We start from the raw sequence: 26780 nt of genomic DNA, 5'->3' as shown, positions 1-26780 counted from the left end.
ACTCTCCATGTCAGATTTTTTTTCAGTCAGACAAAAACGCCACAGATGTGAACATGTGCCTAACATTTTTTCAGCCTATTGTTTGTATTTGGGAGATTTTTCCAGCTCCTGCGCCTTGTTCTCTATGCAGATATCCAGATTTTTTTTTTCTGGGGCATGGATTATTTCCAGGTGGAAATTGTGAATAAACTGTGGAGGGAAAAGAGAGGATCCGCTGTGAGGAACATTGTGCTGAAGGCGGCCTTGTTACTTGGCCTTTCTTACAGAGCACTGAGCTCATCACCTCATGTCACCTTTCACCCGGGCCGAGCCTTTCTAAGTATTTCCTGCCTTGTATGCAGAAAAAAAAAATCAGTTCTGTTCGGACGATCTAAACAGTTCCTTACCATGTGAATGAGAAACATGCGTGTGTTTAAGCTGCTTTCCATATGCGGCTTGTCATAGCCTGGCTTGGCTTTTTATATCTATACTGTAGCTGTGATATAATACATAGGGGGAGATTTATCATAAGTTTCTGAGGTAAAACTGTTCTAGTTGCCCATGGAAACCAATCAGAGATCAGCTGTAATTTTATAAACGGCTGTGGAGGAACAAAAGCTGAGCTCAGATTGGTCGCCAGGGGCAACTAGGACATTTCTGCTCTAAGAGACTTCTGATAAATCTCCCCCATAGAGATATAAAAAATGGAAATTGGGGTTTCTATCTGCCCACAAGGTAATGCTATAAAAGTCTGATGGGGGCAGGGCCAACCCCTACCTATTCTTACAACAAGGATTATTAATAATTATAAATAAAAATCTTGATTTATAGAGCGCTATCAAATTCACACCACTTTACAGATCAAGGGGGACATGTACAAACAAAATAAAAAATTACTGAGTAATAACTGGGTCATGTATAATACTAGTAGTGAGGGCCCTGCTCATAAGAGCGTTCAGTCTATGAAGGAAGTTGCAGGGCTTGTAGTGGATTAATCCAAAATTTTAAAAAATATGTGTTTCTAAATCTTTATTTTAATTTTTTCCGTTCCATTTTTTTGCTCCTTTCTATTCCTGTAGTAAGCAGTATCTTTGAAAGCCTTCTTTATCCTATACGGCAGATTGGTAAGAAGAGAAGGCTAAGGATTAACTTCTTACTTACCTACAGGAATACTTCACTAGATAATTCAACTTTGTGAGGAGATAACAGTACCCAGTGTCTGTCTGTAGGGAGATTAGTCTATATAGTGACTGCTTGGAAGGAAATAAGACTATCCAGTGTCTATAAGGAGATAAGACTAGCCAGTGTCTATAAGGAGATAAGACTATCCAGTGTCTGTCTGTAAGGATATAATACTATCCAGTGTCTGTCTGTAAGGAGATCAGACTATCCAGTGACTGTCTGTAAGGAGGCAAGACTATCCAGTGTCTGTCTGTAAGGAGATAAGACTATCCAGTGACTGTCTGTAAGGAGATAAAACTATCCAGTGACTATCTGTAAGGAGGTAAGACTATCCAGTGCCTGTATATAAGGAGATAAGACTATCCAGTGACTGTCTGTATGGAGATCAGACAATCCAGTGACTGTCTGTAAGGAGATAAGACTATCCAGTGTCTGTCTGTAAGGAGATAAGAATATCCACTTACTGTAAGGAGATAAGACTATCCAGTGACTGTCTGTAAGGAGATAAAACAATCATGTGACTGTCTGTAAGGAGATTAGACTATCCAGTGACTGTCTGTGAGAACATAGGAATATCCAGTGACTATAACTATTAATTTATTAGAAACATTATCAGCCTTTCATTATCTATCAGATAACATGACAAGGGAACGTTTTTCTTTAATAGAATATATTACAAAGTTTGATATTATTATCGGATATTATTATGCAATTTGGTAAAATCTTTAGTTACACTTTAAAGTCATTCACTCACCGTGGTGCTTTTGCTTTAGTCCAGCACCACACAAATCTTGTGGATTATAAACCGGATTTTCATAAATGACCTAACAAAAATCCTGATCAAATCTGCTGCAGAGAATTGACATTGTTGTGGATGAAGAGATCGCATCATGGAAAAAAATCTGCTATGTGTATTTGTACACATTGGAGGAGATTCATTAACGTGTCTCAGGCTCTGACAGTGGTCGCCATTAGTCTTGTGCTGCACAAGATTAATCATTGTGATCATGAATCCTGACTGTCGAATTCTACTTTTAGACCTGCCGTTAGCCGGTTTAAACTGTGCGCCAGCCTCCTTGATTTCTTGGCGCATGGACTAATTTCCATACCACGCCCCCTTTCTCCGAAATCATGGAGATACAGCCACGCCCCCGTTTGCGAGGCCACGCCCCTTTGTCAGACGAGACGGAAAACTAGCAAAAAATGGTCTACAATTCTTCAAAAATGTGTCGGCAGGCAGGTTTTTTTGGTGCAAAAAGTCATTTTTGGGAGCAGAAGCAATCATAAATTCCCCCCATTGTTGAAAGGCTGCTGAATTTGATTTGAATTTCTGCAATTGTGTAAGTAATAGGGGGTGCAGTTCAAACTTTCCATTGCAATTCAACACCAGGAACCACAGCAATTAAAGGAAATCAATCATCAAAATCCATCATGATAAACCAGGAACTGTGACTGTGGTATCTTCTTATATTTGTTATCCATGGCCTCCTTCTTTCTAAAATCAATTGTTAACATTAGGTAAAGAAAGAGCCTTAAAGAGTTTTCCCACAAACAAAAGTAAGGCCCTATCCATGTCTCTGTCGGACCCCTCATCGCTCCGTCAGACTAATGGAGTAGACGGCCGCGCATGACTATTCTACTCTCAATCTCAATAGAGCTGACGGAAATTGCCGAGTGCCACGCTCCAAGATCTCCATCTGATGGAACAACGAGGGGTCCGAGGGAGGTACGTGGGACCCAATTGGACCCCTCGTTTTTGTGATCTGTGGGTGTCTCAGCACCTCCATTGGGTCCCACATACCTTTGTCGGACCCCTCATCGCTCCATCAGATGAAGATCTTGGAACGTGGCACTCAGCAATTTCCGTCAGTTCCATTGAGATTAACAGAGTAGAATGTTCATGCACGGTCGTCCACTGCATTAGTCTGACAGAGCGACGAGGGGTCCGCTGGAGGTACGTGGGACCCCCACTGATAACAAAGTTAGGCCCTATCCCGTGGATAAGGCCTAACTTTTGTTCCTGGGAAAACTGCTTTTAGGGCTCTGGGGGGCTTCACCATAGCCCTTCCCCCTCACACTGTGTGCTGAAACTTCCTCTGCTGCAATGAGATTACATCAGCCAGAGGGAAGGGGAAGTGCTATGGGAGCACCAAGGGACTTTGGTAACACCTCTAGAGCCCTTCAGACTTATAAGCATAATTCTTAAAGTTGATTTTAGATGGAAGGTGCCATGGAAAACAAATACAAGAAGATTAACACAGTCACAGTGCCTGGATCTATAAGTATGTGTCCCTAGTTTATCATGATGGATTCTGATGATAGTTTTCCTTAAATGAAATGTAGTGTATCAGAAGCCCGACATTTTACTACAATGTGTGTATGTGATTTTCATCCGTCCCATACACTACACTGTTATTGTCGTACAGATTTTCCGCACAGTAGGACCCATGGAAACTCAGTATCCGCAGAGAGAAAAATGTGCAGCAGCTACATAAGATTTACGAAATCTCATAGATTTTATGCAAATCAGTGTGTAAAATCTCTTTATAGTAATGAGAATAGAAGAGGGGCTCTGTGCTTCAAAGGATAAGGTACAACCCATTTAGTGTGTCAGAAATAGACACTAAAATCTGTTCATAATACATTCTGCACCAGTGTAGCCCATTCCTAGCTAGCCTTGCTCTCTGTACTCCTATATGTAGGGCTAGCCTTGCTCTCTGTAATCCTATATGTAGGGCTAGCCTTGCTCTGTTATCCTATATGTACGGCTAGCCTTGCTCTCTGCAATCCTATATGTAGGGCTAGCCTTGCTCTGTTATCCTATATGTACGGCTAGCCTTGCTCTCTGCAGTCCTATATGTAGGGCTAACCATGCTCTCTGTAATCCTATATGTATGGCTAGCCTTGCTCTCTGTTATCCTCCTCTATAGCCGACCTCCCACTTCTTACTTCTACCTCCCCAGCACAGAACATATAGCTATAAACCATACGTATGTTTTATTTTTCTGCTCTCTGCTGTAGGTTAAAGGTCTTATCAAATACAAATCCACGCGGAAAAAATGAACATTAACATGCAATCCAGTGTCATACATGATGGTTTTTGGGGTGAGGAGGTGGGTGCAAGACTTGAGGACGCAGCCATGTTGTTAGAGGGTGTTTGGGAAGTCAGCTCTTACTTTCATGGGAATGAAACGCGTTGCCAAGCCAAGATGCCTTAGTTTTCCCTGGAGGCTACTTCTCAGCTGGAAAGAAGGGGGAGGATTATTGTGAGAAGTCCAAGCAGGCAGCTATAAAGCTCTGGCTCTGTATCAGTGCATGTCAGCAGTAGTAGGAAGCGCACAGTACTATGGGGCTTACTTTTACTCTAGTGCATGTGGTATTCATTTATTAAAGCTTTGTTATACAAGGTTCAGCCCTAAAAGCTCCCTGCCTATACCTAATGGCGAAATAAGTAAAAGTATCAAGACGGAAGATTACGGCGGCTTTAACTAAAGGCTCATCGGAAATTTATACTGCTCCACGTCCCTTTAAGACCTGAAGCATGCATCCCCCGGGGTTAGTATATACCGTAATAAAATACGATCCGTCTATATGAGACTATGAGAACGAAAATATAGGGTAGATTTGGGGTGTATTATTGGGGGTCATGCAGGAGGATTCATCGGAGGGTTGCAACGGGCTGTAACATCGTGGGAACTAACCGACTAACCGTCCCTCCCATGTGACTGGCTGTCATGTCCAATCATATCGTGCACAGTCAAGGGGTTAAAATAACATCCAAAAATGAATTTCCATTAGGAATCGGCATAAAGTTCAGATGTAAAAAGGCTAAGTTTGTCAAGTGGAAGTAGTGAAATCCACTGTAAAAGACAACCCCCAAAGAGTTAATTGAGGATTCGTCCATGCCGTACCATGGCATAGCTCACCATAATGATTTCATACTTTTTTTTTTTTTATAAGTTTGAAGGGCAAAGCCAGCCACAAGAGCAGCTGAAATCAGATCCTACTCTCACGGTGCTCAGTTGTGGGAATGTTAGTAGCCTGTGTGGCCGGAGTGTGAACACACCGAAAATAGGAAATAGTGAGGTGATGATATGGGGAAGACCACAGGGGATGAGGCAGTAGCATCTTCAAGAAGGGATTAGGATTAAGCTTGTAGGATCGTCTCATCAGCTGCTGACTGCGGTGGGGATTTCTAGGATCGGTTATGAGGTCCAATGTCTGGTGCATTGGGCCACTGACACTCTGGAAGATAGAAACTTGACTTTATCTTATGAAGAACCAGGAGTTGGTGAACCTCAAGTGGTGGATGGTCAAGTGGTGCTCTTCTGTGACGTTGACTAAGGGGAAAAACCATAGCGCTACGGTCAGGATATCATTGACGAGGGGGGGGACACTAGCTTATTGTGTAGTCTCCCGATTTAACTTACTTATCCCGCGCATCCATAGAATGTAGACACAATTCACATGGCAATAAAACCTTAGCAACAATCTGTTCCAGGACCACCTTAGTGTTGGCATGTATCTCACGAGGATACCCCCCACTTCTCTAGTTTCACTACACTTGGCAATGGTGGCCCTTCTGGCCCCCTAGTATTCCAAAACTCATTTCCTTGGCTCAGCTTCTGCATATTCAGGACCTCAAGTACCCAGGGCCTTCAATCTGCTGCTCCACAGGCAAATCCATCTGCCAACCACTTTCACACCCTTCAAGGCGGCAGAGACATCTTTTCAGCCACTGTTTTTATGGGTTTCATCAGCCAAGATTATTTGTTGACTGAAACATCTATGGCAGATATTAGGTCTTTCTCCTTCTCCTGCAGATAATGACAGAGCTGCTGCTGGAAACTGGACAAAGGCTACATGTGCATGAGCGTTGTTTTCTTGTGTGCTATCTGTTTTTTTTTTTTACTTTGCCATTTGTTATTTCAATGACACATTCATTTCAATGGACTCATGCACACGAACGTGTTTTTTCCCAGATTCTTCTGGAGGCCGGAGAAAACTTACACCAGGTCCTTTTCCTGCACGTGTGTATGACTCAGGCTTTCCCATAGAGGTCTATAGGAATGAGAAAAGTCATGTGCACACATACAGGATTTTGTCTGGATTTAGCATGTGTTGAATTCACATGCTCTAGAACAAAATGCAGGCATCTACTTCTCATTGACCAATACACAATGGGCGAGATGTATCACTGTTCTGCACTTAAGTGTAGTTCTTGCGCCTTAATTCTAGCACATTCTTGCTCCAGATTAATTACAAGCTACAACCATCTGTGATGAGTTGAGTTCCTGGGTCTTATTAATCACTCTACTTTAGGCGCCGTTTAGGCATAATATAGGCGCAATGTTAGATTCGGGCTCTTACATGTGATTCTCCTACAAGCTCCTCTCTGCTTCTCCCACAGCCCAGAATGAGAATGACCCTCACAGCAGAGCCCAGGTGTGTGACACCCTGCACCCAGTGATCTACTCAGCAGGAGCTTCTCCAGGAGGGGATCCCCCAGTGCTGATCTCCTGCTGCCCCCCTGTAATTCTGCACAGTATCCCCCTCAGACCCCGGTGTGGTCATCCTGCTACATGAGGGACACTTCTCTGTCCTGTCTGCAGCTCCTACTCACTTCTCTTCTCTCCTGCTCTGAGCTGCTGCTTTTGCAGATTGTTTGTAAATACAAGGTCATGAACTGTAAACAGAGGCTGCAGGTAGCGTCTGTAGTGTCTGCTGAGCTCTGCTCCTGGGGATAAGCTGCTCTGCACAAGAGCTCAGTGTTGCTTCTCAGTTTAGGCCACCTTCAGGCTGGAATAGTTTTGTGCCTAAATGAACAAGTTGCTAATGATAAATGATTATTAGGCGCAGCTAAATATCTGGATTGGTAGGATAAATGAGGCAAACATGGTTATTTTTGCTGAGCGGCTAGTTTGGGAAAGAAAAAAAAAAAGAAGTGATACATCTGGACCAATAACTGCAACTTCTTTGGTCTTTCTTTTCTTATATCTGACACATGTTGTACCATGGATGGTAGGAGTCTGTTACCTCTTCAAAGAAGTCAATTAAGTCATTGAAAATGTGAGCAGAGTGTTCTGATCTAGTGGATCTCATTGACCCGTCCTAATTATGTAATGATATTGATGAGCAGAGTAATGAGCCAATTATGTTATATCCCAACATATGTTGAAGTTTTTGACAGGTTACTAAGCAGATTTATCAGGGTATTTATCAGGGTTTCTGCACCACACCAGTGGTAAAATAATCGCAAATGCTTATTGCTAACACTTGCGATTATTTCCTCCTTTCCGCCACCTGCATGCCAGGGGGCATGAGGGGGCACAGCCGTCCGGGAGATGGGCGCGGATGGAGGGGACTGCACACTTGCTGCAGTCAGCAAATTTTCATACAGGAAAATTTGTCTGCTGCAAAGAGATGAATACTGTATAGGACCTCACCAGATACATCATGAGGCCGGAGCCTCACAAATGCTGGCGTGTAATAAATAACCCCCATTAGGTCTAACTAGCTTATTTCCTAATCTATCTATCATCTCTATCTATATATTTATCTAGAAAAGTAAACTGAGAAGCAACACTGAGCTCTGGTGCAGCAGCAGAGTTTAGCAGACACTACCCACAGCCTCTGTTTACAGTTCATGAGCTTCTATTTACAAACAATCTGCAAAAGCCTCAGCTCAAAGGAGGATAGAAGAAAAGTTTGCATGGTTTTGCAGATACTTTAGAGAAGTGTCCCATGTAGCAGGATGACCACATTGGTGTCTGAGGAGAATACTGTCCAGAATTACAGGGGTGCAGGGTGTCACACACCTGGGTGCTGCTGTGAGGCTTATTCTCATTCTGGGCTGTGGGAGAAGCAGAGAGGAGTTTGTAGGAGGATCACATGTAAGAGCCCGAATCTAACATTGCTCCTAAAGTAAAGTGAGAGGCAGGAACTCAACTCATCACAGATGGATGTAGCTTGTGATAATTCTGGCGCAACAATGCACCAGAAAATAGGGGCAACAACTACACTTAAGCGCAGAAAAGTGATATATCTGGCCCTAAGTATGTTTCACAAATGAAGCTTCCTGTCCTTCCTTCTATCTATTTATCTTCCTTCTACCTGTCTATCAATGTGAAGGCCCATATGTGTATTGTGTGCCCCCTGTACCACTGTAAGTGCAGTAAAGTGCTGACCTGCTGCATTCCTGATCTTCATACTTCCTTACACTGCAGCACTTTACAGTCATTTATAAGCACATTTATGAGCGTTACTTTTCCACTTATTTTCATTTAATTGGATCAGCATTTTTATTGAACAAATTCCACCGGCTAATATCCTCATTAAATCCAGCAATGCCCGGTAACACGGCCTCGTACAGGAAATGTAGCTGCTGCTGCAGTTTTACTTTGGAGGGGATTTATTTCTAGTTTGGATTTAAGGTCACATGTAGAAATTGCCTGGTCTCAGTGAGGAGGATATAGGTGTGCATGTATATGGTATAGGACAGTGATGGCAAACCTTTTGGAGACCGAGTGCCCAAACTACAACATAGACCCGCTTATTTATCGCAAAGTGCCAACACAGAAATGTAATTTGTGATTTATACTCCCTGCTCTGTCACAGTTTTCATTGATACCAGCACCTGAGGACACCAATAAAGCAGAAAATAGTCCCAGGTAGAGCTATCACTTTAATATAGCTCTGTGCACAGCAAGTCCTGGGCTGTCTGGGACTGCAGGAAGATACCTGGAGTCATCTCTGGTGATGGCCTGAGTGCCCACAGAAAGGGCTCAGAGTGCCACCTCTGGCACCAGTGCCATAGGTTAGCCATCACTGGTATAGGATACAGATTTATCTAGTTCGGAAAATTCCTGCTTTATATTAAATTAAATCTATCATCAAAATCCATCGTGATAAACCAGGGACAATAGCTCATAGATCCAGGCACTGTATTTTCTTATATTTGTTATCCATGGCCTCCTTGCTTCTAGATTTAACTTGTAAAATTATGCTAATTAGGCGGAAGGCATCTGGGGGCGTTACTAGTGCCCCTCCGTGCTATAGCTTCGCAGGCTGTCACCCTCCTCCATGCTCCCTCAGCACTTTTCCCCTCTTTCTGACTGCTGTAATCTCACACAGTGGGAGGGGGGAGTGCTCCTGTACAATGTAACACCCTGTGAGCCACAGGATGGAGGGGCTCTGGTAATGCCACCCCAGAGCCCTTCACTATCATTAGCATAAAGTTAAAAGTAAATTTTAGAAGGAAGGAGGCCAAACATAACAAATGTGAAAAGATTACCACAGTCACGGTGCCTGGATCTATGAGTAAGGGACCCTGGTTTATCATGCTTCATTTCGATGGTAGATTTCCATTAAAGATAACTTTCCCTACACTTTACTGATGAGATGCAAACACATTAAACAGTGTTGTCTACAGTTGGGAATCTGTTCCTTCTGGAATAGCTTTAGTTCCTTCTGGAATAGCTGGTTTAGCTTTGGTCCCACGTCATATTATTAGGCTTCCTGAAAGTCACACTTGATGTGAAGTGGCTGCCTTACAATTCAGCTAAGAGGTAATGTTTTCCTTATCTATCCTGGAAAATGTATTTGCATATTTCCCAGAATCCCCCAGCGGAGCATCAATGGCTACAAGTTTCCACACACCTGCAAGGTGGCCTTAATTGGCAAAGTCTTCACAAGGAGTACTTTTACTTTCTGACGCTATATCTATTATTGTTAATTCTGAAGCAGACTCTCCTTAGAATCTAGTGATGTATTGGGGCCCATTTACTTACCCGGTCCAGTCGCGATCCCGCGGAGCGTTGTCCGACATGGATTCGGGTTCTGCCGGGATTCACTAAGGTCATGCCCCCGATATCCAGTAGATGTCGCTGCTGCCGGAGTTCACCTTCTTCTTCTTGGTGCATGTAAGTGCTTGATCTTGCGACACATTTCGTTTTTTAAATTCCAAGTTTTTTCCGAATCCGTCCGGTTGTCCGAAGGCCACGACTCCCACCATTTCTATCGCGCAAAAGCCGGCACGGTTGCGCCAAAATCCGATTGCGTGCGCCAAAACCCCAGCGGAATTCGGCACAAAAGGGAAAAATACTGGGAACCCGAAGAAAGTGCGGCAGCGGATCCCTTAGTAAATGAGCCCCATTGTGTTTGTTCTCATGGTTACAGCATAGCTAAATATATATATAAATATATCATAGAGTGTACTGGCATGTAAATTTTGTAAAAAAAACATAAGATTATCAAAGATTTAGTTAGAGAGAATACTCCCATGGACAGCAGTGAAGCCTGTGGCTTACGGTTAATGTTCCTCCCCTCCATGCTGAAGGTCTTGGGTTCGGGTCCTATTACTGTCAGGGATAAAGAAAAGGAGTTTAGAGAATCATATACAGGCGGTCCCCTACTTAAGAACACTTGACTTACATACGACCGCTAGTTACAAACGGACCACTGGATGTTGGTAAGTTACTGTACTTTAGTCCTAGGTTACAATGATCAGCTATAACAGTTATCAGATGTGTCTGTAATGAAGATTTATTGTGAATCCTGGTTCTTATGACAATCCAACATTTTTAAAATCCAATTGTCACAGACACCAAAAAAGCTCTGGCTGGGATTACAATGATAAAATATACAGTTCCGACTTACATACAAATTCAACTTAAGAACAAACCACAGATCCTATCTTGTATGTAACCCGGGGACTGCCTGTAATTGATATTATATCAGGAGGATCAGTTAGTCAACATAGGAGATTCAATCCTGGACCTTTCTCCATGATTGGCTTATTATTAAAACATATAAGTCAGCTAACAACTCTGATCTGATGTAAAAAGTGTCCAAATTATGCAGATTCATATTCATTTCCTTTGAGGCCATAGTATTAGGTTGGTTTCTCTCACCCATCATGGGTCTACAGGCAGTCTGAGAGTTACGTACAATATTCTGTAGGTTTGTTCTTAAGTTGAGTTTGCATGTAAGTTGGAACTGTATGGGACAGATTTACTTACTCGGTCCATTCGTGATCCAGCGGCGCGTTCTCTGCGGAGGATTCGGGTCCGGCCGGGATTCACTAAGGCAGTTCCCCCGATGTCCCCTAGGTGTCGCTGCTGCGCTGAAGTTCGTCGGATTGCACTGAAGTTCACCTTCCTCCGCTGGGTGCAGGTAAGCGCATGTCCAGCGACACTTTTTTTTTAAAATGCGGCGTTTTTTCCGAATCCGTCAGGTTTTTTTTTACGGCCACGCCCCCCAATTTCAGTCGCGTGCATGTCGGCGGCGATGCGCCACAATCCGATCGCGTGCGTCAAAATCCCGGGGAAAATCGGCGCAAATCGTAAATATTCGGATAACCCGTTGGAAAAACGCAATTCGGGCCTTAGTAAATGACCCCCTATGTGTTTTAATTGTAACCCCAGCCAAATTATTTTTGGTCTCTGTGACAATTGGATTTTGAAAATGTTGGATTGTTTTAAGAACCAGGATTAACATTAAGCTTAACTGCAGACACCTTTGATAAATATTACAGCTGATCATTGTAGCCTAAGACTAAAGTACAGTAAATTACCAACATCCAAAGTCCATTTGTAACTAGGGGTCGTCTGTAAGTCGGGTGTTCTTAAGTTGGAGAACATCTGTATAAGATATGCTGTGTATGTCACTCATGTTTCTGTTAACCCTGATTGGTTTGGAAACTACATAGAGTCCTTACAGTAGTGCTGGTGAGGTTGTGATGTTCAGTGACCAACAAATCCATTGACTTGGTGGATCTATGACGGTTTTGTTGCATTTTCAGTTGTTTCGACAACACAAACATAATTGGATCCTGTATTCTTACCATCTCTAATATTAAGAACACTTTAGTTTTTTGGACAAAGATTTGAATGGGTGTGAGAAGTGACTGCTCCAAGAAGAAGAACCTCCGAGAAAGCATCATCCTAAGTTTTTATCATGAGTATTATCACTGGAGATGGGTTGGATTGGTCTACCCAGCATCCAATAACATATGCACAAACAGATAGCTGGAAAATCCAAACCCAAAAATCTTATTGGGAGTTTCTTATGAACCTGTGAGTCCATCACTTGCTCCGTGGATTGTTTCTTATGGGTTTTATAAGTTATGAGCCATAAATTGATCTGTGTAGAGGAAAGGTTTGGCCATCGAAATCTGTACCGCTGGACTCAAGGAAGCCACATCCAATGCTGTGGAGAAATCTCTAAATTTCCTCATATGTTCTGCTTCACTTATTTTCTACTGATTTTCAGCATTTCCTTCATACACAATTAATCAAAAAAAATTCTCCTGAACATTTTCTCCACAGATTTGTTCAGTTTGATAGATCTAATCTTTATGCAGCTCCACCACTTGTACATCAGTGCCCAAGTCCCGCATGTTAAAATTGGTTGGTCTGCAGCATCAGACATTAGTACTTATTCCTTAACCACCCCTTTAATCTCTATTACCGTATATACTTGAGTATAAGCAGAGCTCGGCTTATACTCGAGTCTATAAAAAAAAATGAACACTGTACTTTCCAACGACCCCGTAGGTCCTCTTATGCTTGTGATGCTTCAGTTCCTCCTCTGGTCTTTCGGGTCCTCTTCGGGTTCTTCCGCTCCTATTCAGCTCCTATTCGGGTTGTTCTGCTCTTCTTAGGGTCCCCTCGCGATGCTGGCGGCTCACAAACAATGACGTTGGCAAGTGGCTCACATCATTCTGTGTGCCGGCCGAGCGTGAAGACCCAAAGAGGAGTGGAATGACCCGAAGAGGACCCGAAGGACCCAAAGAGGACCCGAAGAGGACCCAAAGGACCCGAGGAGGACCCGGAGCATCGGAAGCAGAAGAAGACCTACAAGGAACGTCGGAAAGGTGAGTACAGTGTTAATTTTTTTTTACTACAGGTGGGAAGGCTGGCTATATACTATGGAGCTGGCAGGCTATATACTACAGGGGGCTGGCAGGCAATATATTAGGGGGCTGGCAGGCTATATGCTACAGGGGCTGGCAGGCTATATATTAGGGGGCTGGCAGGCTATATGCTACAGGGGCTGGCTGGCTATATACTACAGGGGTCTGGCAGGCTATATACTACGGGGGGCTGGCAGGCTACATACTACAGGAGGATGGCAGGCTATATACCAAAGGGCTGGCAGGCTATATACTACAGGGAGCTGGCAGGCTATATACTACAGGGGCTGGCAGGCTATATACTACAGGGAGCTGGCAGGCTATATACTACAGGAGGATGGCAGGCTATATACCAAAGGGCTGGCAGGCTATATACTACAGGGAGCTGGCAGGCTATATACTACAGGAAGCTGGCAGGCTATATACTACAGGAAGATGGCAGGCTATATACTACAGGGGGCTGGCTGGCTATCTACTGGGAGGCTGTGCATTTCCCACCATCAGCTTATACTTAAGTCAATAGGTTTTCCCAGATTTTTGTGTTAAAATTAGGTACCTCTGCTTTTACTTGGGTCGGCTTATACTCGAGTATATACAGTAGATTTTTTAAAAAAAAATTTCATGCTAGGATACCCTAATAGTCATGTAATCTCCCACAATGCCTTGCTCTCTGATGATGTAACCCTACAATACCACAGGATAAGTATAGCTCAGCATTGGCCCCGTTACTGCACATTTTGCAATTGTGAAATGTTCCAAAAATTTCTTTCAGAAGTTGAATTTTCCTTTAATGATAAAATCATCTGTGGTTAATTTTATCCAAATTTTCAAACTGTATTTAACGCGTGCAAAACAAACAAAGTATAAGATGTTCTATGGAGAGCCCATGCACAAATTGACTACTTGCTCCTAAGAAAAACTTTTTTATTTGTTTAAAGTCTTGGCAATACAACTGCTAAGAATGAGAAAGAAGTAACAGGGACGCAGCAGCAGAGTTCTTGGCTAAGCTCTACTAGACGTAAAATCTGGACTCCTACTAAATCCCATGGTGTGATGGTAAAAACTAAGAAGTAAAAGTGTGTAAGTTAGCAAAAAAAGTTTTTTTTTAAACTTTTTATATAGGTTTAATACATATTATTTGGGTAAATTTTACCATCCTCATCCCATAGGGATCACAAAGAGGACTGGAGGATCTGTCCTGTGCTGTATCTCTACGTCCACTTGGTATGGAAGCTGCATAGCGGGGGAAATAGTCACAACGCCGGGAATTGTGACTATTTCAAGGTTTGTGAGTCAGAAAACTGGTGCACAAGCATTGATAAATCCCTCCCAAAGCATAAAAAATATGAAACAAATTATTAATTATTTTACCCCAAAATACCTAAATAAATAAGAATAAATAAAAAGAATTAATCCATACAGTAAATGGTATAACACAAAATAAATCAAAACAAAATACTCAAAACAACATTTCACCCCCCCCCCAAAAAAAAAAACCTAAACAAAAAGTGATATTATTAGTTAACATTACACATTCCTCAAAATGGTGTCAATAAAAACTATAACACGTGCCACAAAATAAAGAGCCTGAACTTTCCATTCATGGAAATATAAGAAATATACATAAATTTAGATATGCTGTAAAGCAGGACAACCCACACACTACATTACCAGATAATAAGGTGAATCTGCTTCCAAATTGAAGTATGATACAAAATTTTTTTTAAAATAGATATAGGGCCAGGGTGTAAGAGTTCTCCATACAAAGACTTTGCCAATTAAGGCTGCCTTGCAGGTATGTGGAGACTTACAGCCACTGATGCTCCCTCTACTGGGGGATTCTGGGAAATATGCAAATTCATTTTCCAGGATAAGATAAGGAAAACTTTGCGCCCTGACTACCTTAGAAGACTTTCAAGAAGCCTAATGACATGATGTGGAATAAAAAAAACAAACCAGTATATCTATTCCAGAAGAAAAAGACTCTTGTCATTAGGCTTTCTGGAAAAAGACATGCATGGTGTTATGGGGGCTGCTTTACAAGGTAGTCAAGAGGCAAGTTATTCCTTGTAGCAACATTTGGACAGTGAAAAATCTTGACTTCACATCCGTTCACTATACAATGATCTATTACCATTAGGCTACATTAACATTGCTGCAACACATCACCAGTAGTGACCAAGACCCAGCAGCACCTAGTAGGGCTCTAATACCTGGGTCTCTTCAAAAACAGCGTACAACACCGTGTTAACTGGTCTTGAATGGGTATAACAGGAGAATGACCCAACAGGTCTTGAATGCTCACCATCCCATGTGGTCTCAGAAACCAGAAATTGGGTCGCAACTCTAGGGGACCTGAGCGGGGAAGCGACACATGCAGGATATCGGGTGCACAATATTAGTGAATTGTGGCACAGATCTTTATCGTCTCACAATTCACTTTGGTGAATTACTTGGACTGGGTAAAACATGTAAAAAATTATTTTGATCAGCACTCCTTATGGAGACTTTAAGACAGCTTCGGCAGGCGTGTGGAGACTTTACCAAATTTTTACCAATGGATTGCAGACCAGATCTTGTTAGTAAAATTTTTCTTTATCCTGGAAAATGTATTTGCATATTTCCCCAAATCCCCCAATGGAGCATCAAAGGTTTTAAGTCTTCACACGCTTGCCGAAGCTGCCTTAAAGTCTACATAAGGAGTGCTGATGAAAATCATTTTTTACATGTTTTCCAGTTATTGAAAAAATATTTAAAAATTGGTATTTCTGTGATCCATTGAATAAAGATTTGCTCCATCCAATTCTTTTTATTTTTTTGTAAATAAAGTCCAAATACACTGTATGAAACATTCAATGGTGCAATTACTGTGTTCTATTTGTTGCACACACACAAAAAAAAAACCGCCACAAAAAAACAAAAATGTGGAAGGGAAGTGGTAAAGAATAAAGAGCATATACTCACCTCCTCCGGTGCTCCCATGCAGCCAGACTGCTAATGCATGCAGCTTTGCCATCTTCACAAACCCTTGTTTGCCTGCATACATATTTTGAAGGAAGGTTGGCAGGTAGGTTGCTCCAAACAACTTGGGGAACAGATATTCCTTCCTATTGTTAAAGAAAGGGCTCTGACAGGGCCATATCATCATTTCCAGGATTCCTTGTTATAGTTCACACTTGCTTTGAGTCTTCCATTATAGAGGACGGTCAATAAAAATGGAAGCCCTAGCAGTGTGCAATAGCAGGAACCAACGGTGCCCAAAGACCCTATTGACTATAGTGGGTTCTGATGGATTTTCGTTAAGGTGTCCAGTGGACTGACACTTCCTTGAAACCATCATATGAGGATCATGTAAAGAGAAATAGTAGACCCTAGTGATCCGGTGGGACCCTGCGCATACTCTACTTCCATCTTATCCATCATATGGAGACGTGGAACAGTGCCACCTGGACTGTAGGGTTTGCGCTCTCTCTAAAAGATAAGGAAATATCTTCCAAATAGAAGGGAAACTTCTCAGAGATGGAGACAAGTAAGCCCAGCAAAGACTTGCATGTACTTTGAAAGACAGCCAATGGCTTAGTGCACAATTCCGAGATCTTTCTTGAGTAACATTCCAAAACCTCCTCACATTCCTATGGAGTCTTTGATCTCATCTTCAAATAACGATAAATTCTAGCGGAAGATACTCTGATGATTAGAATAAATCTTTGCTACCTTCTTAACGCAGTGGTTATGTCAAAACTTGGACAAGTCATTTGGTAAATGAGCTGAACCGTCTCTTTCGTTTACTTAAGTGATTAGGTATGAACAAGAAAGGATACGGCCTAATTCCTTACACTTTATTATTCACATTTTCCCCAAAAATAGCAATCTATAGAGTAAACGTTCACAGTAACTTTGTTTTTTGGAAATGGCCAAAGATGAGGAGGATGTGAAAAGCTTCTACTCAACAAAGCTGAGGTAGAAACAGGGGCGTAACTACAGTGGTAACAGCCATAACAGCCACTATGGGGCCCAAAGTGTGAGGGGGCCCTGGTATCTGGGTTATTAGTGGGTGTATGCTGTATAATGTATGTATGCGTATGTCTGTATATGGTATTGTATGTATGTGTGTATTTGCTGTATGTACATGTGTTTATGATGTATGGGTGTATATGGTACTGTATGTGTATATATGCTGCATGTATGTATGTTTGGAGTGTATACTGTATATATGTTTCTGCTGTATGGGGGTTGTATGTTTATATGAATGTATAATAATTTAGGGAAGGGGGCCCATTCAGAAATCTGCTATGGGGCCAGCCTCATCTGGTTACACCCCTGGGTGTCACACAATAAAATTATGCAATATAGGACCATACCAAATATGTGCACAGCATTGTGCTTTAGTTAAGGTGACTCATAGTAGGGCTATGTGTTTGGGACCATAGCACTTGGGGTTCCTGAAAACATCTGATCAGTTAACACTCTGGCTGTCAGAACCCCAACAATCTAATATTGACATCCTGTTTCACCGTTAGGCAGGGTCAGCGCCAGCACTGGGCATACTTGGGCCCAGAGCTGCTTGGGGGGCCCACATAAGGCTGAATATAAGTAATCCATGGGGATGAGGGGACTGTATCTAATGAATCCAAAGGGGGTGAAGGGGGCTTTATATAAAATAACCATGAGGGGGCTGTTTGGGATGATAAATTATATTTTAGGAAATTCTAGTTTCTGAATTTTTAATTCTGCCAAGTGAGTTCTCTGCAAAAGGGGCCTACTGAGGAGCTGTTGCCAAGGGGCCTACCAAAACCTGGAACCGGCCCTGCCATTAGGTCATCCATATTTTACTCACCCCAAGACATATTCCAAGCTTATGTAAATCTGGAAAACAAAAAGTCAGGCTCCGCCCATTCTGGGAGGCAAAATAACATAAAAACCACCCCCTTTGAGACCCTCATCTGAGTAAATGCCATCATTTGCAGGGATTTCCTCCACCAGATTCCAAGGTTAAGCATGTATAGCGTGCACATATTTTATATGTATATATGTTTCCGCTCCGACAATTCTCAACATACTTTTCTACATTTACGTTTCAATAATAAGCGATGTTTTCCCTCTGCACACTATGAAGCAGTATATCTTCCTGACCTTCCATTTAGTGATTTCTGGCAGCTGTACGGGTAAGCTTACTTATAATAATTTCCAAACATCTTTGCCATAACCACAGCTTGACGGCATTAAGCATAAAACTCATCTAATCCTATGAATGTATGTGCCATGCCGAGCGCTGCCAAGGATAGCACAGCCTCGCTGTACGGCTCAGCAACAGGGACGGAATTCCAGACCCCACATTTCTTGATACCTGACAAGTTGCTACTAAAACTTTTTATAGCCGTATTTCTGCAGGAAAACGGTGTTAATTTTTTTTCCCCTGAATTTTAATAGCACAGCAATGAAAGAGGGAGTTAAAAATAGTCAATTGTGTAGCCGCAGAAACAGAATCGGTTTTCTAGAAATTTATTTCCTGCTGCCCCCACCCAGGGTCGGCGCTAATACTGGCCAATACCCGGTCAAGTAGCGGGTCCAGAGCTGCTGGGGAGGACGAAATATGGCTGTACATAAGGAATCCATAGGGGTTTGAGGGGCTGTAGGGAAGCCATTGGCTCAGTGGTTAGCACTACAGCCTTGCAGTGCTGGGGTCTTGGGTTCAAGCCCCATCCAGGTCAACATCTACAATGAATTTGCATGTTCTCTCTGTGTTTGCGTGGGTTTCCTCCAGGTCCTCCGGTTTCCTCCTACACTCCAAAACATACTGGTAGGTTGATTAGATTGTGAGCCCCATTGGGGACAGGGACTAATTTGGCAAACTCTGTGCAGCGCTGCATAATCTGTGTGCACTATATAAACAAAGAAATTATTATAAACCAGGAGACTGTTTTAGTTTCTGACTTTCTAATGCTGCCGTGTGAGTTTACTACAAAGGGGCCTACTGAGGCTCCGTCGCCTAAGGGCCTACTGAAACCTTGCCCCCACCATCAGTGTCACCACCTTACCCACCTCACTTATACTACTGGTGTCCTCTTACGTGGCAAGTTACCCTTTGGGCAAGAGTTGCTCAGTCCTAGATACCCTTCCTATCTAGGATTTTGTAACTCTTGCTACTCATACACCACCCACACACTTGTGTCATGTGACCCATTGTAGCACCACGCCCCCCTCTCTCCTCCTGGGTCCGCAACTTCCGTTGGCGTCCTCTCCTAATAAAAAGTTTGCTCTTACTTTCTGTAAAATAATGTATGATTAAGGACAAATACTGAATTCTGTCTGAAACCCGTCGCCTTTTTTCTTTTTTTGTTTGTTTGTAATGATGTCATTTTTTTAGACTTATGGATTAAAATAATTTTTTTCTACTTTTCCAATCCTCTCATTGCCGGTGCGGATTTTTTTTTTTTTTTTTCCTTTTTTCTCATAAGGAACGGTAGGGCTTCAATATTTTTAGAATTTTTGTATATTATGTTGGCGTGTTGAGAAAAATTCAGCAACATATAACAAACTATTATAGTATGCTATCATAATAAAATATTATAATATTTTATAATATAAATCAAACAAATAGGATAGAGGATTATAATATTTTATAATGTTTTATTTCTAAAATGGGAAGAGGGGCTCCTCTTCTTGCTGCTCAGATTTTCGACCAGTTTTGCCCCTCAGATTGGCACAATGATAGAATGAAGAATAGGATTTTGGAGAGTAACCATTTGTGTAAATATGGGACACCACTTTTTGCATCTTTTGAATCCTTTTTGTTCTGCAGATTTGGTAGGAAAGTAAATGGAGGCCACCTTGTAACATTACCACCGTTCTACAATGGGCCCCATAGCAGCTGCTTTGGCGGTCTGTATGTTATCCAAAGTTCCTGTGGGATAAGTTTAAGAAACTTCAGGGAATTGTTGGATTTAAAAATGTACCCCTCTGTGGAATAATGCTGCTTGGTAGAGTTTTTGAAGCTTGTACTGGAGCTCTGTGGGTCTATTTATGGTGTTGTTTTTACCCCAGGGGCGTAGATTGCAGCACCTGATGACATGGACACAAGAAGTAATTTGCCTCCCAGCATAGTTCTCCAGCACAAAGGATAAAGCATCCAACACGCAGACTGACATAATTTGTTATATGTGAAGAAAAGTCTAATTATGTGTCAGACCTGAATGAAAGCCAAGCGACTGCACAAATAAATATCCCAAAATGTTTAAACACCAAAGTGAAAGCTTTACTAAGAGAAACTTTCTGCAAAATGCTAAAAAATTAGGTTTATACTGATTTAAGCTTATACTTTACACTTGAAGGGGGAGATTTATCATCAAGTTGTAGGTAAAACTGTTGTAGTTGCCCATGGAAACCAATCAGAGCTCAGCTTTAATTTTATAAACAGCTGTGGGAAAATGAAAGCTGAGCTGTGATTGGTTGCCATAGGCAAGTAGAACAGTTCGGCTCTAAGAGACTTATGATAAATCTCTCCTGGAAATCTTTCCCACCACCTCTAACCTTTCCATCATTATAAGAAAATGAATAATGAAGCTTGTGTCTGGCAGTAGCGCTAGTGACTACATGTCCTATGACACCTTGACCAGTCATTAGTCATGGAGGGAATGGGTTAACATCTTATCAGTAGAAGCTAGAATTATACACTATGGAATATTCCAGATTACCAGCAGGATTCTAGATGTGTAATGCACAGGAGAGGCGTGAGACTGCACCTTATCCTGCAGCGTGCATGTCATGGGCAGTAGTGTTCAAAATCCAGTTAGGGGGGTGTGAAGATTTTGCTATGAAACCTTGCTATGAAAGACATCAGGTACTATATTAAGTCACTGAATTATATGCAATGGTCTAAAAGTAAGACAGTTCCAGGGGCATAACTACAGGGGTAGCAGCCAGAGCAGCAGCTACGGGGCCCACAGTGTCAGGGGGCCCCAACATCTAGGGCAGTGATGGCGAACCTTCTAGAGACCGAGTGCCCAAACTACAACCAAAATCCACGTATTTACCATGAAGTGCCAACATGGCATTTTAAGCAGTAACTTATTGCTACTCATCTTTCAATCGTATCGACCCCCCTGAGGCCACCATTACAGTTGAAAGAAGGAGGGCAAATTCAGACTCAGCAGCATCTCTTAAGTTGCCTGGGAGTGCAGGTGGATTTGGTCCTAATTGGTGAACTCTGTCCTGGAGCGATGGTCTGAGTGCCCACAGAAATGGCTCTGAGTGCCACCTCTGGCACCCGTGCCATAGGTTCGCCAACACTGATCTAGGGTTTCGGGTGTGTATTGAGTGTGGATATGCTGTATGTCTGTTAATGCTGTAAGACTGTATATTGTATTGTATGTCTGTATATGTCATTATTTGCTGTATGTATGTATGTGTGCATATATGATGTAATTATGCTGTATGTCTGTATATGGTATTGTATGCTTGTATATGTTATTATTTGCTGTATGTATGTGTGCATATGTGATGTAATTATGCTGTATGTCTGTATATGGTATTGTATGTCTGTATATGTTATTATTTGCTGTATGTATGTGTGCATATATGATGTAATTATGCTGTATGCCTGTCTATATGATGCATAAGTGTATATAGTACTGTATGTATGTGTGTATATGATTTACATATGGTATGTATATATTGTGCATTATTGTAACTCACATTTATGAGTGTACATATAATATAATAACAATTATATTTTTTTAAGGGGGAAGGTGGCCCCGTACAGAGGTCTGTTATGGGGCCCTGACTCTCCTAGTTACACTCCTGGATAGTTCTTAGTTGGACTAAACAGTCTTATACGGCAACTGATTTAATGCTGGATCATAAATTTTGCCGCGTTTCTTTTTGCCCAGTCTAACTTTACGCCTCTTGTCTGTCAAAAAATGTGTCACAATTTTAACGTATTAGTAAAACTTTTTGGAGCAATTAAGGTTACACCCCTTTCTGGTGAGGCCAAATCCAATCTGCAAAACCACACCCTTTTTTGTTTTTTAAAAAGCTATAAAACTGTGGATAAATGTGGCACCAGGCAGTTTTAGGCTCATATTACTTCAGAGTTTTATTGTAAACATATGGATAGGTATCATATATGTATAGTATAGCTCACGATCTAGGAAGACAGGATGGACAACAGTTGCTTTACGGCAACTGCTGTGAATAAATCTAACTGGACTAAAATAGTTCCACAAACCGTAAAAGGACTCAGATTTTTTTACCACTATACTACCAGCATCCTCAGGTACGGTATGAAATGTCCTTTGTAGAATTCCCTCTTTTATGTTAAAACTCAATTGCATGTGCAAATGCCCTAAGAAGAGTCACTTTGTGATTTAGATGAGTCACTTTTAGAATCTGTAGGGAGAAAAATCATATTAGACACTCCTGGGAGTTATAGCAGCTGAAACCATGGTTCTGATGTAATTTTAAAAATGTCAATTTAATCTTTCAAAAAGAATAATGATTGTGGTACTGTGTGCTATAGAACCTTCTTAACTGCTAAACTATAGAGGTGGAAAGCGAATCTATGTATACAGATATATAACAATTTCCGTGGTAATGTGTACTTTCTACTCCAGCAGTCTCTTGAAACGTGACTTCTTATGGTATTTTTCTTTTTAACATCTCTCTTTACAGCACAGCTGAAAAGTGAGAGGAATAGGAGTAAATCTGTCCCATAGCAGCTTAAATTTAATAAAATATTTAGAAAAACTATAAAGTATGCATAAAGTATTTGCGCCCCATTTACATGCACTTATATGAATTGTATTATGTGGCTTTTATGAGTTTGTGTGGGTTTAAATTGGGTTTAAATTATTATTGACTTTGTCTGGAGCTGCAAACCTGAAAACAGGAAAATTCCACGATATGTCAGGACTACTGTAGTTCATTGTGTATATGAACTCACCATTTTGGGAAGTATAACACATAGCATCATTTTCCACAGTTGCCACCTAATTTTCGGATCTGCAGAGGTCGTGAATCAGTCAGAGCTCCTGAAAAGTTCACGTAATGAAACATTCCAAAATATTCGCTGAACAAATCTGCACCTGTGACATTCTAGCTGTAACTGATTAATTAATTGCTAATTAGTATATTGATTTATAGCGTATCTATAATTAGAATGTTTCTGTCAATTAGTATTTAGAGTCAAATATAAAACTTTGCAATGGGGAAAGTGACTTTACCTCCTCTTCCAGCCGCCTGTAATTCTTAAACTTTATTTCAGAGCCTCTAAATGTGTATTTCTCATCGAGTAGGATGCCTCGGTAGCTGCTTTCTCTTGCTTTGTGAAATCAGAGGCTCTAATTCATGTGCTCTTGAGTTATTGATCGTCAGTAAGTGTGACCACAGAGACCTATAAAAGCAGAAGTTTTGACAGTTTTCAACAATTCCAAGCATATGTCAAGTCATAGAGATTCTTTATGGAAAAAGCTTGTATTTATATTCTTTATTCTTAAAGGGGTATTCCGGGAATATGAACGTCTGACACACAAACCCATGATGATATAAATAAATAAATACAACAATACTCAATGTCATTAGTAACAAAATGGAGCTTAAATAATTTGATTTTATGATTTACAAAATTTATGGCCTCTCTAAAGTAGGTAGAGTTATCACTAAGATGGCCGCCACTGGAAACTACAAGTTCCATGATCCTTTAGTTCTCAGTAACTCCTCCTGCCACTTATGCTTTGCTCCCAGTGATGATCTAACAGGTTTTCTTGCTCTGTTACCATAGTAATGATGTGTAACTGCCATCACCACAACACTGACCATACTGGATGCACTGCAACCAACCAACTACAGCCAAACGTAGTGGTGATCACATGACCTGCCCAGGCAGGTGCAGGACATGTGATGTGGACATGTGACCAGCAGCCATCTTCTGTCCTGCAACAGACCGCGCGGAGGAAATTAACGGACTGATTAAAGGGCCAGTAGCATTTTAATTCTTCATTACAGTCTATGTCATCAGCATTTTCTGCTAAGGGGAGCAAAATTTTAAATAACAACTAATTGCACATTAGCTTATATTTTGAGTGCCCACTTGTATATGAATTATGCTGATTCCTGGAATACCCCTTTAATTAAAACGCACTATATGTGTTGTTACCTCTACAAATATGTCTCCTAGTTCATTCTGTGTATATCTTTTGGCCATTTGGTTATACAAGTAAAACACTTGTGTATTTTATTGTGTTCCAGGACCAGCAGTGTAACACTTCCAATCTTGGCTCCAACTCAAGTGCTGCTTCTTGTTCAAGTTCAAATGGTTACAACACCCAGCAAGCAATATTAAACCAGCAAATGCTGGAGAAGACCGGCATAATGCAGAGACAGATGCAGCAACAGATGTTACCCGGAACGGTAATGGGTCCAGATATCTTATATTTGGTTGTCCTACAATTAAATTAAATCATTAAACATCAAACCACAAAATATTAACCTGTGTAATTACTTTTAAATTAGGGATAAAAAGTTCTTTCTTGTAAAATTTGGTTGTGTTGAGGAAGAGGTCTTCCAATTTATTGAAAAAGAACTAAGCCCTTGCTATTTACGGTCCTTGGTTGACCCACATTGGTGGGTGGAAAATGCATTGGACACAGCCCCCCCCCCAGTATATAGCCTGCAAAGCCCCCTGTGGTATATAGCCAGCAAGCCACCTGTAGTTTATAGCCTGCCAGCACCTGAGTGAAGTTGGCCCCCCCACCTTGTTCAAATCAAGCAAAATTGGTGTCAAACGTTTGTGCTACGTTTGTGCTGGTTTGTGCAGCAGAAATTTTCGTTTGTGCCGCTATCGTTTTTAAGATTTTAATGAAAGTTTCCAGAGGTCATCAGAGGTCAACCAGCCCCCCCACATTGCCAAAATCAAACAAAACTGGGACCGAACAATTCTGCTACGTTTGTGCTGGTTTGTGCTGCTCAAATTTTTGTTTGTGCTGCTTTTGTTTTGAATATATGAACAAAAAATTAAAGTTCAAAAGTTCAAGCAGCCCCCCCACATTAACCGAATCAAACAAAACTGGTGTCAAACCTTAGTGCTACGTTTGTGCTGGTTTGTGCAGCAAAGATTGCATATGACTGCTGAGTCCAGTGAATCACCTGCCATTTGTTCACGTCAACCCTGAGACCAGTGATCGTGATAGTCACCAGGTGGTGATGACTCACTTCCTGAATGGCAGGGATTGGCTGGTTAGTGGAGATGGAACAGGAGATGAAGGTGACAAAATCATTTGAGTATAATAACCCGTTGATCACCAAGTCATCCCCATCATAGAAAGGGGTTGTCTTCATGACACCAAGGACATTGATTAACACACCATCCTACCATGCAAGACCTTCAGCCAGATGATGATGAGATGTATTAAAAAGCTGTAAACCCCCTGTCCCCACTAGTTGTCCCTGTTGTGACCCTTTATAGTAGCTAAAAGTCCCCTTAAAAGAGATTTCTGATGACATTTGTTTGGGTTTTTTTGAGTAGAAATGTTAATAAATCTAGGATGTTACTTAGACCATGTCAGATCTTAATACAATGAAACCGGATCATGTTCTCCAGAGCATTAACACTGAGGGGGCCGAGATAGAGAGAAGGGATGGTCTGGGAATGTGAAGAAGGAAAAGGAATGTATGTGTGGGATACAGATAGATAACATTTGTAGGTTTCTAACAAAAGTCATAAAGCGATGGACTTGGATAAACCAATAATGTTGATGGTCAATGTTGCCATTTTGAAACAAATCTGGAACACAGTCTTTGAAACAAATGTTAAAAGAGCCATTTGGCAAGGGAAATAATCCAGAATATCCACCTCCATATTTTTTGCCTGTACCATTCAATCTTTGCGTTTGTAGCCACAGGTCTGAGCTTGGTGGAGTCTGAGCTTGGTGGAGTCTGAGCTTGGTGGAGTCTGAGCTTGGTGGAGTCTGAGCTTGGTGGAGTCTGAGCTTGGTGGAGTCTGAGCTTGGTGGAGTCTGAGCTTGGTGGAGCCTGAGCTTGGTGGAGTCTGAGCTTGGTGGAGTCTGAGCTTGGTGAAGCCTGATCTTGGTGGAGCCTGAGCTTGGTGGAGCCTGAGCTTGGTGGAGCCTGAGCTTGGTGGAGTCTGAGCTTGGTGGAGCCTGAGCTTGGTGGAGTCTGAGCTTGGTGGAGTCTGAGCTTGGTGGGCCCTGGGCTTGCTGGGCCCTGAGCATGGTGGGCCCTGAGCTTGGTGGGGCCTCAGCTTGGTGGGGCCTCAGCTTGGTGGAGCCTGAGCTTGGTGGGCCCTGAGCTTGGTGCAGCATGAGCTTGGTGCAGCATGAGCTTGGTGAGCCCTGAGCTTGGTGCAGCATGAGCTTGGTGCAGCATGAGCTTGGTGGAGTCTGAGCTTGGTGGGGCCTCAGCTTGGTGGAGTCTGAGCTTGGTGGAGCCTGAGCTTGGTGGGCCCTGAGCTTGGTGCAGCATGAGCTTGGTGCAGCATGAGCTTGGTGCAGCATGAGCTTGGTGGGCCCTGAGCTTGGTGCAGCATGAGCTTGGTGCAGCATGAGCTTGGTGGAGTCTGAGCTTGGTGGGGCCTCAGCTTGGTGGAGCCTGAGCTTGGTGGGCCCTGAGCTTGGTGGGCCCTGAGCTTGGTGCAGCATGAGCTTGGTGGAGCCTGAGCTTGGTGGAGCCTGAGCTTGGTGGAGCCTAAGCT

The 26780-nt window shown here is 42.1% G+C and overlaps 1 protein-coding gene and 1 long non-coding RNA gene across 3 annotated transcripts in view; one reads left to right on the top strand and one right to left on the bottom strand.

Moving 5' to 3' along the window:
- The window catches only part of MAML2 (mastermind like transcriptional coactivator 2), a 112028-nt gene that overhangs the window by 73702 nt on the left and 11546 nt on the right, over positions 1-26780 (top strand). Inside the window, exon 4 of the mRNA XM_072134165.1 lies at positions 24320-24481. Within this exon, the coding sequence (XP_071990266.1) occupies positions 24320-24481 (162 nt within the window). The remainder of the gene's footprint in view (positions 1-24319; positions 24482-26780) is intronic.
- Positions 10395-26780, bottom strand: part of LOC140117427 (uncharacterized) — a 35535-nt gene continuing 19149 nt past the window's right edge. For both annotated transcript variants that reach the window (XR_011853016.1, XR_011853017.1), the window contains exons 2-4: positions 23296-23465; positions 23016-23177; positions 10395-10520 (exon numbers count right to left, since the gene is read on the bottom strand). This is a non-coding gene — a long non-coding RNA (uncharacterized lncRNA). The remainder of the gene's footprint in view (positions 10521-23015; positions 23178-23295; positions 23466-26780) is intronic.

Source organism: Engystomops pustulosus, chromosome 2 (genome assembly GCF_040894005.1).
Source record: "Engystomops pustulosus chromosome 2, aEngPut4.maternal, whole genome shotgun sequence".
In the NCBI taxonomy this organism is placed as follows: domain Eukaryota; kingdom Metazoa; phylum Chordata; class Amphibia; order Anura; family Leptodactylidae; genus Engystomops; species Engystomops pustulosus.
The sequence above is the reverse complement of the archived record's forward strand: the minus strand, read 5'-3'. Positions and strand labels throughout refer to the sequence as shown.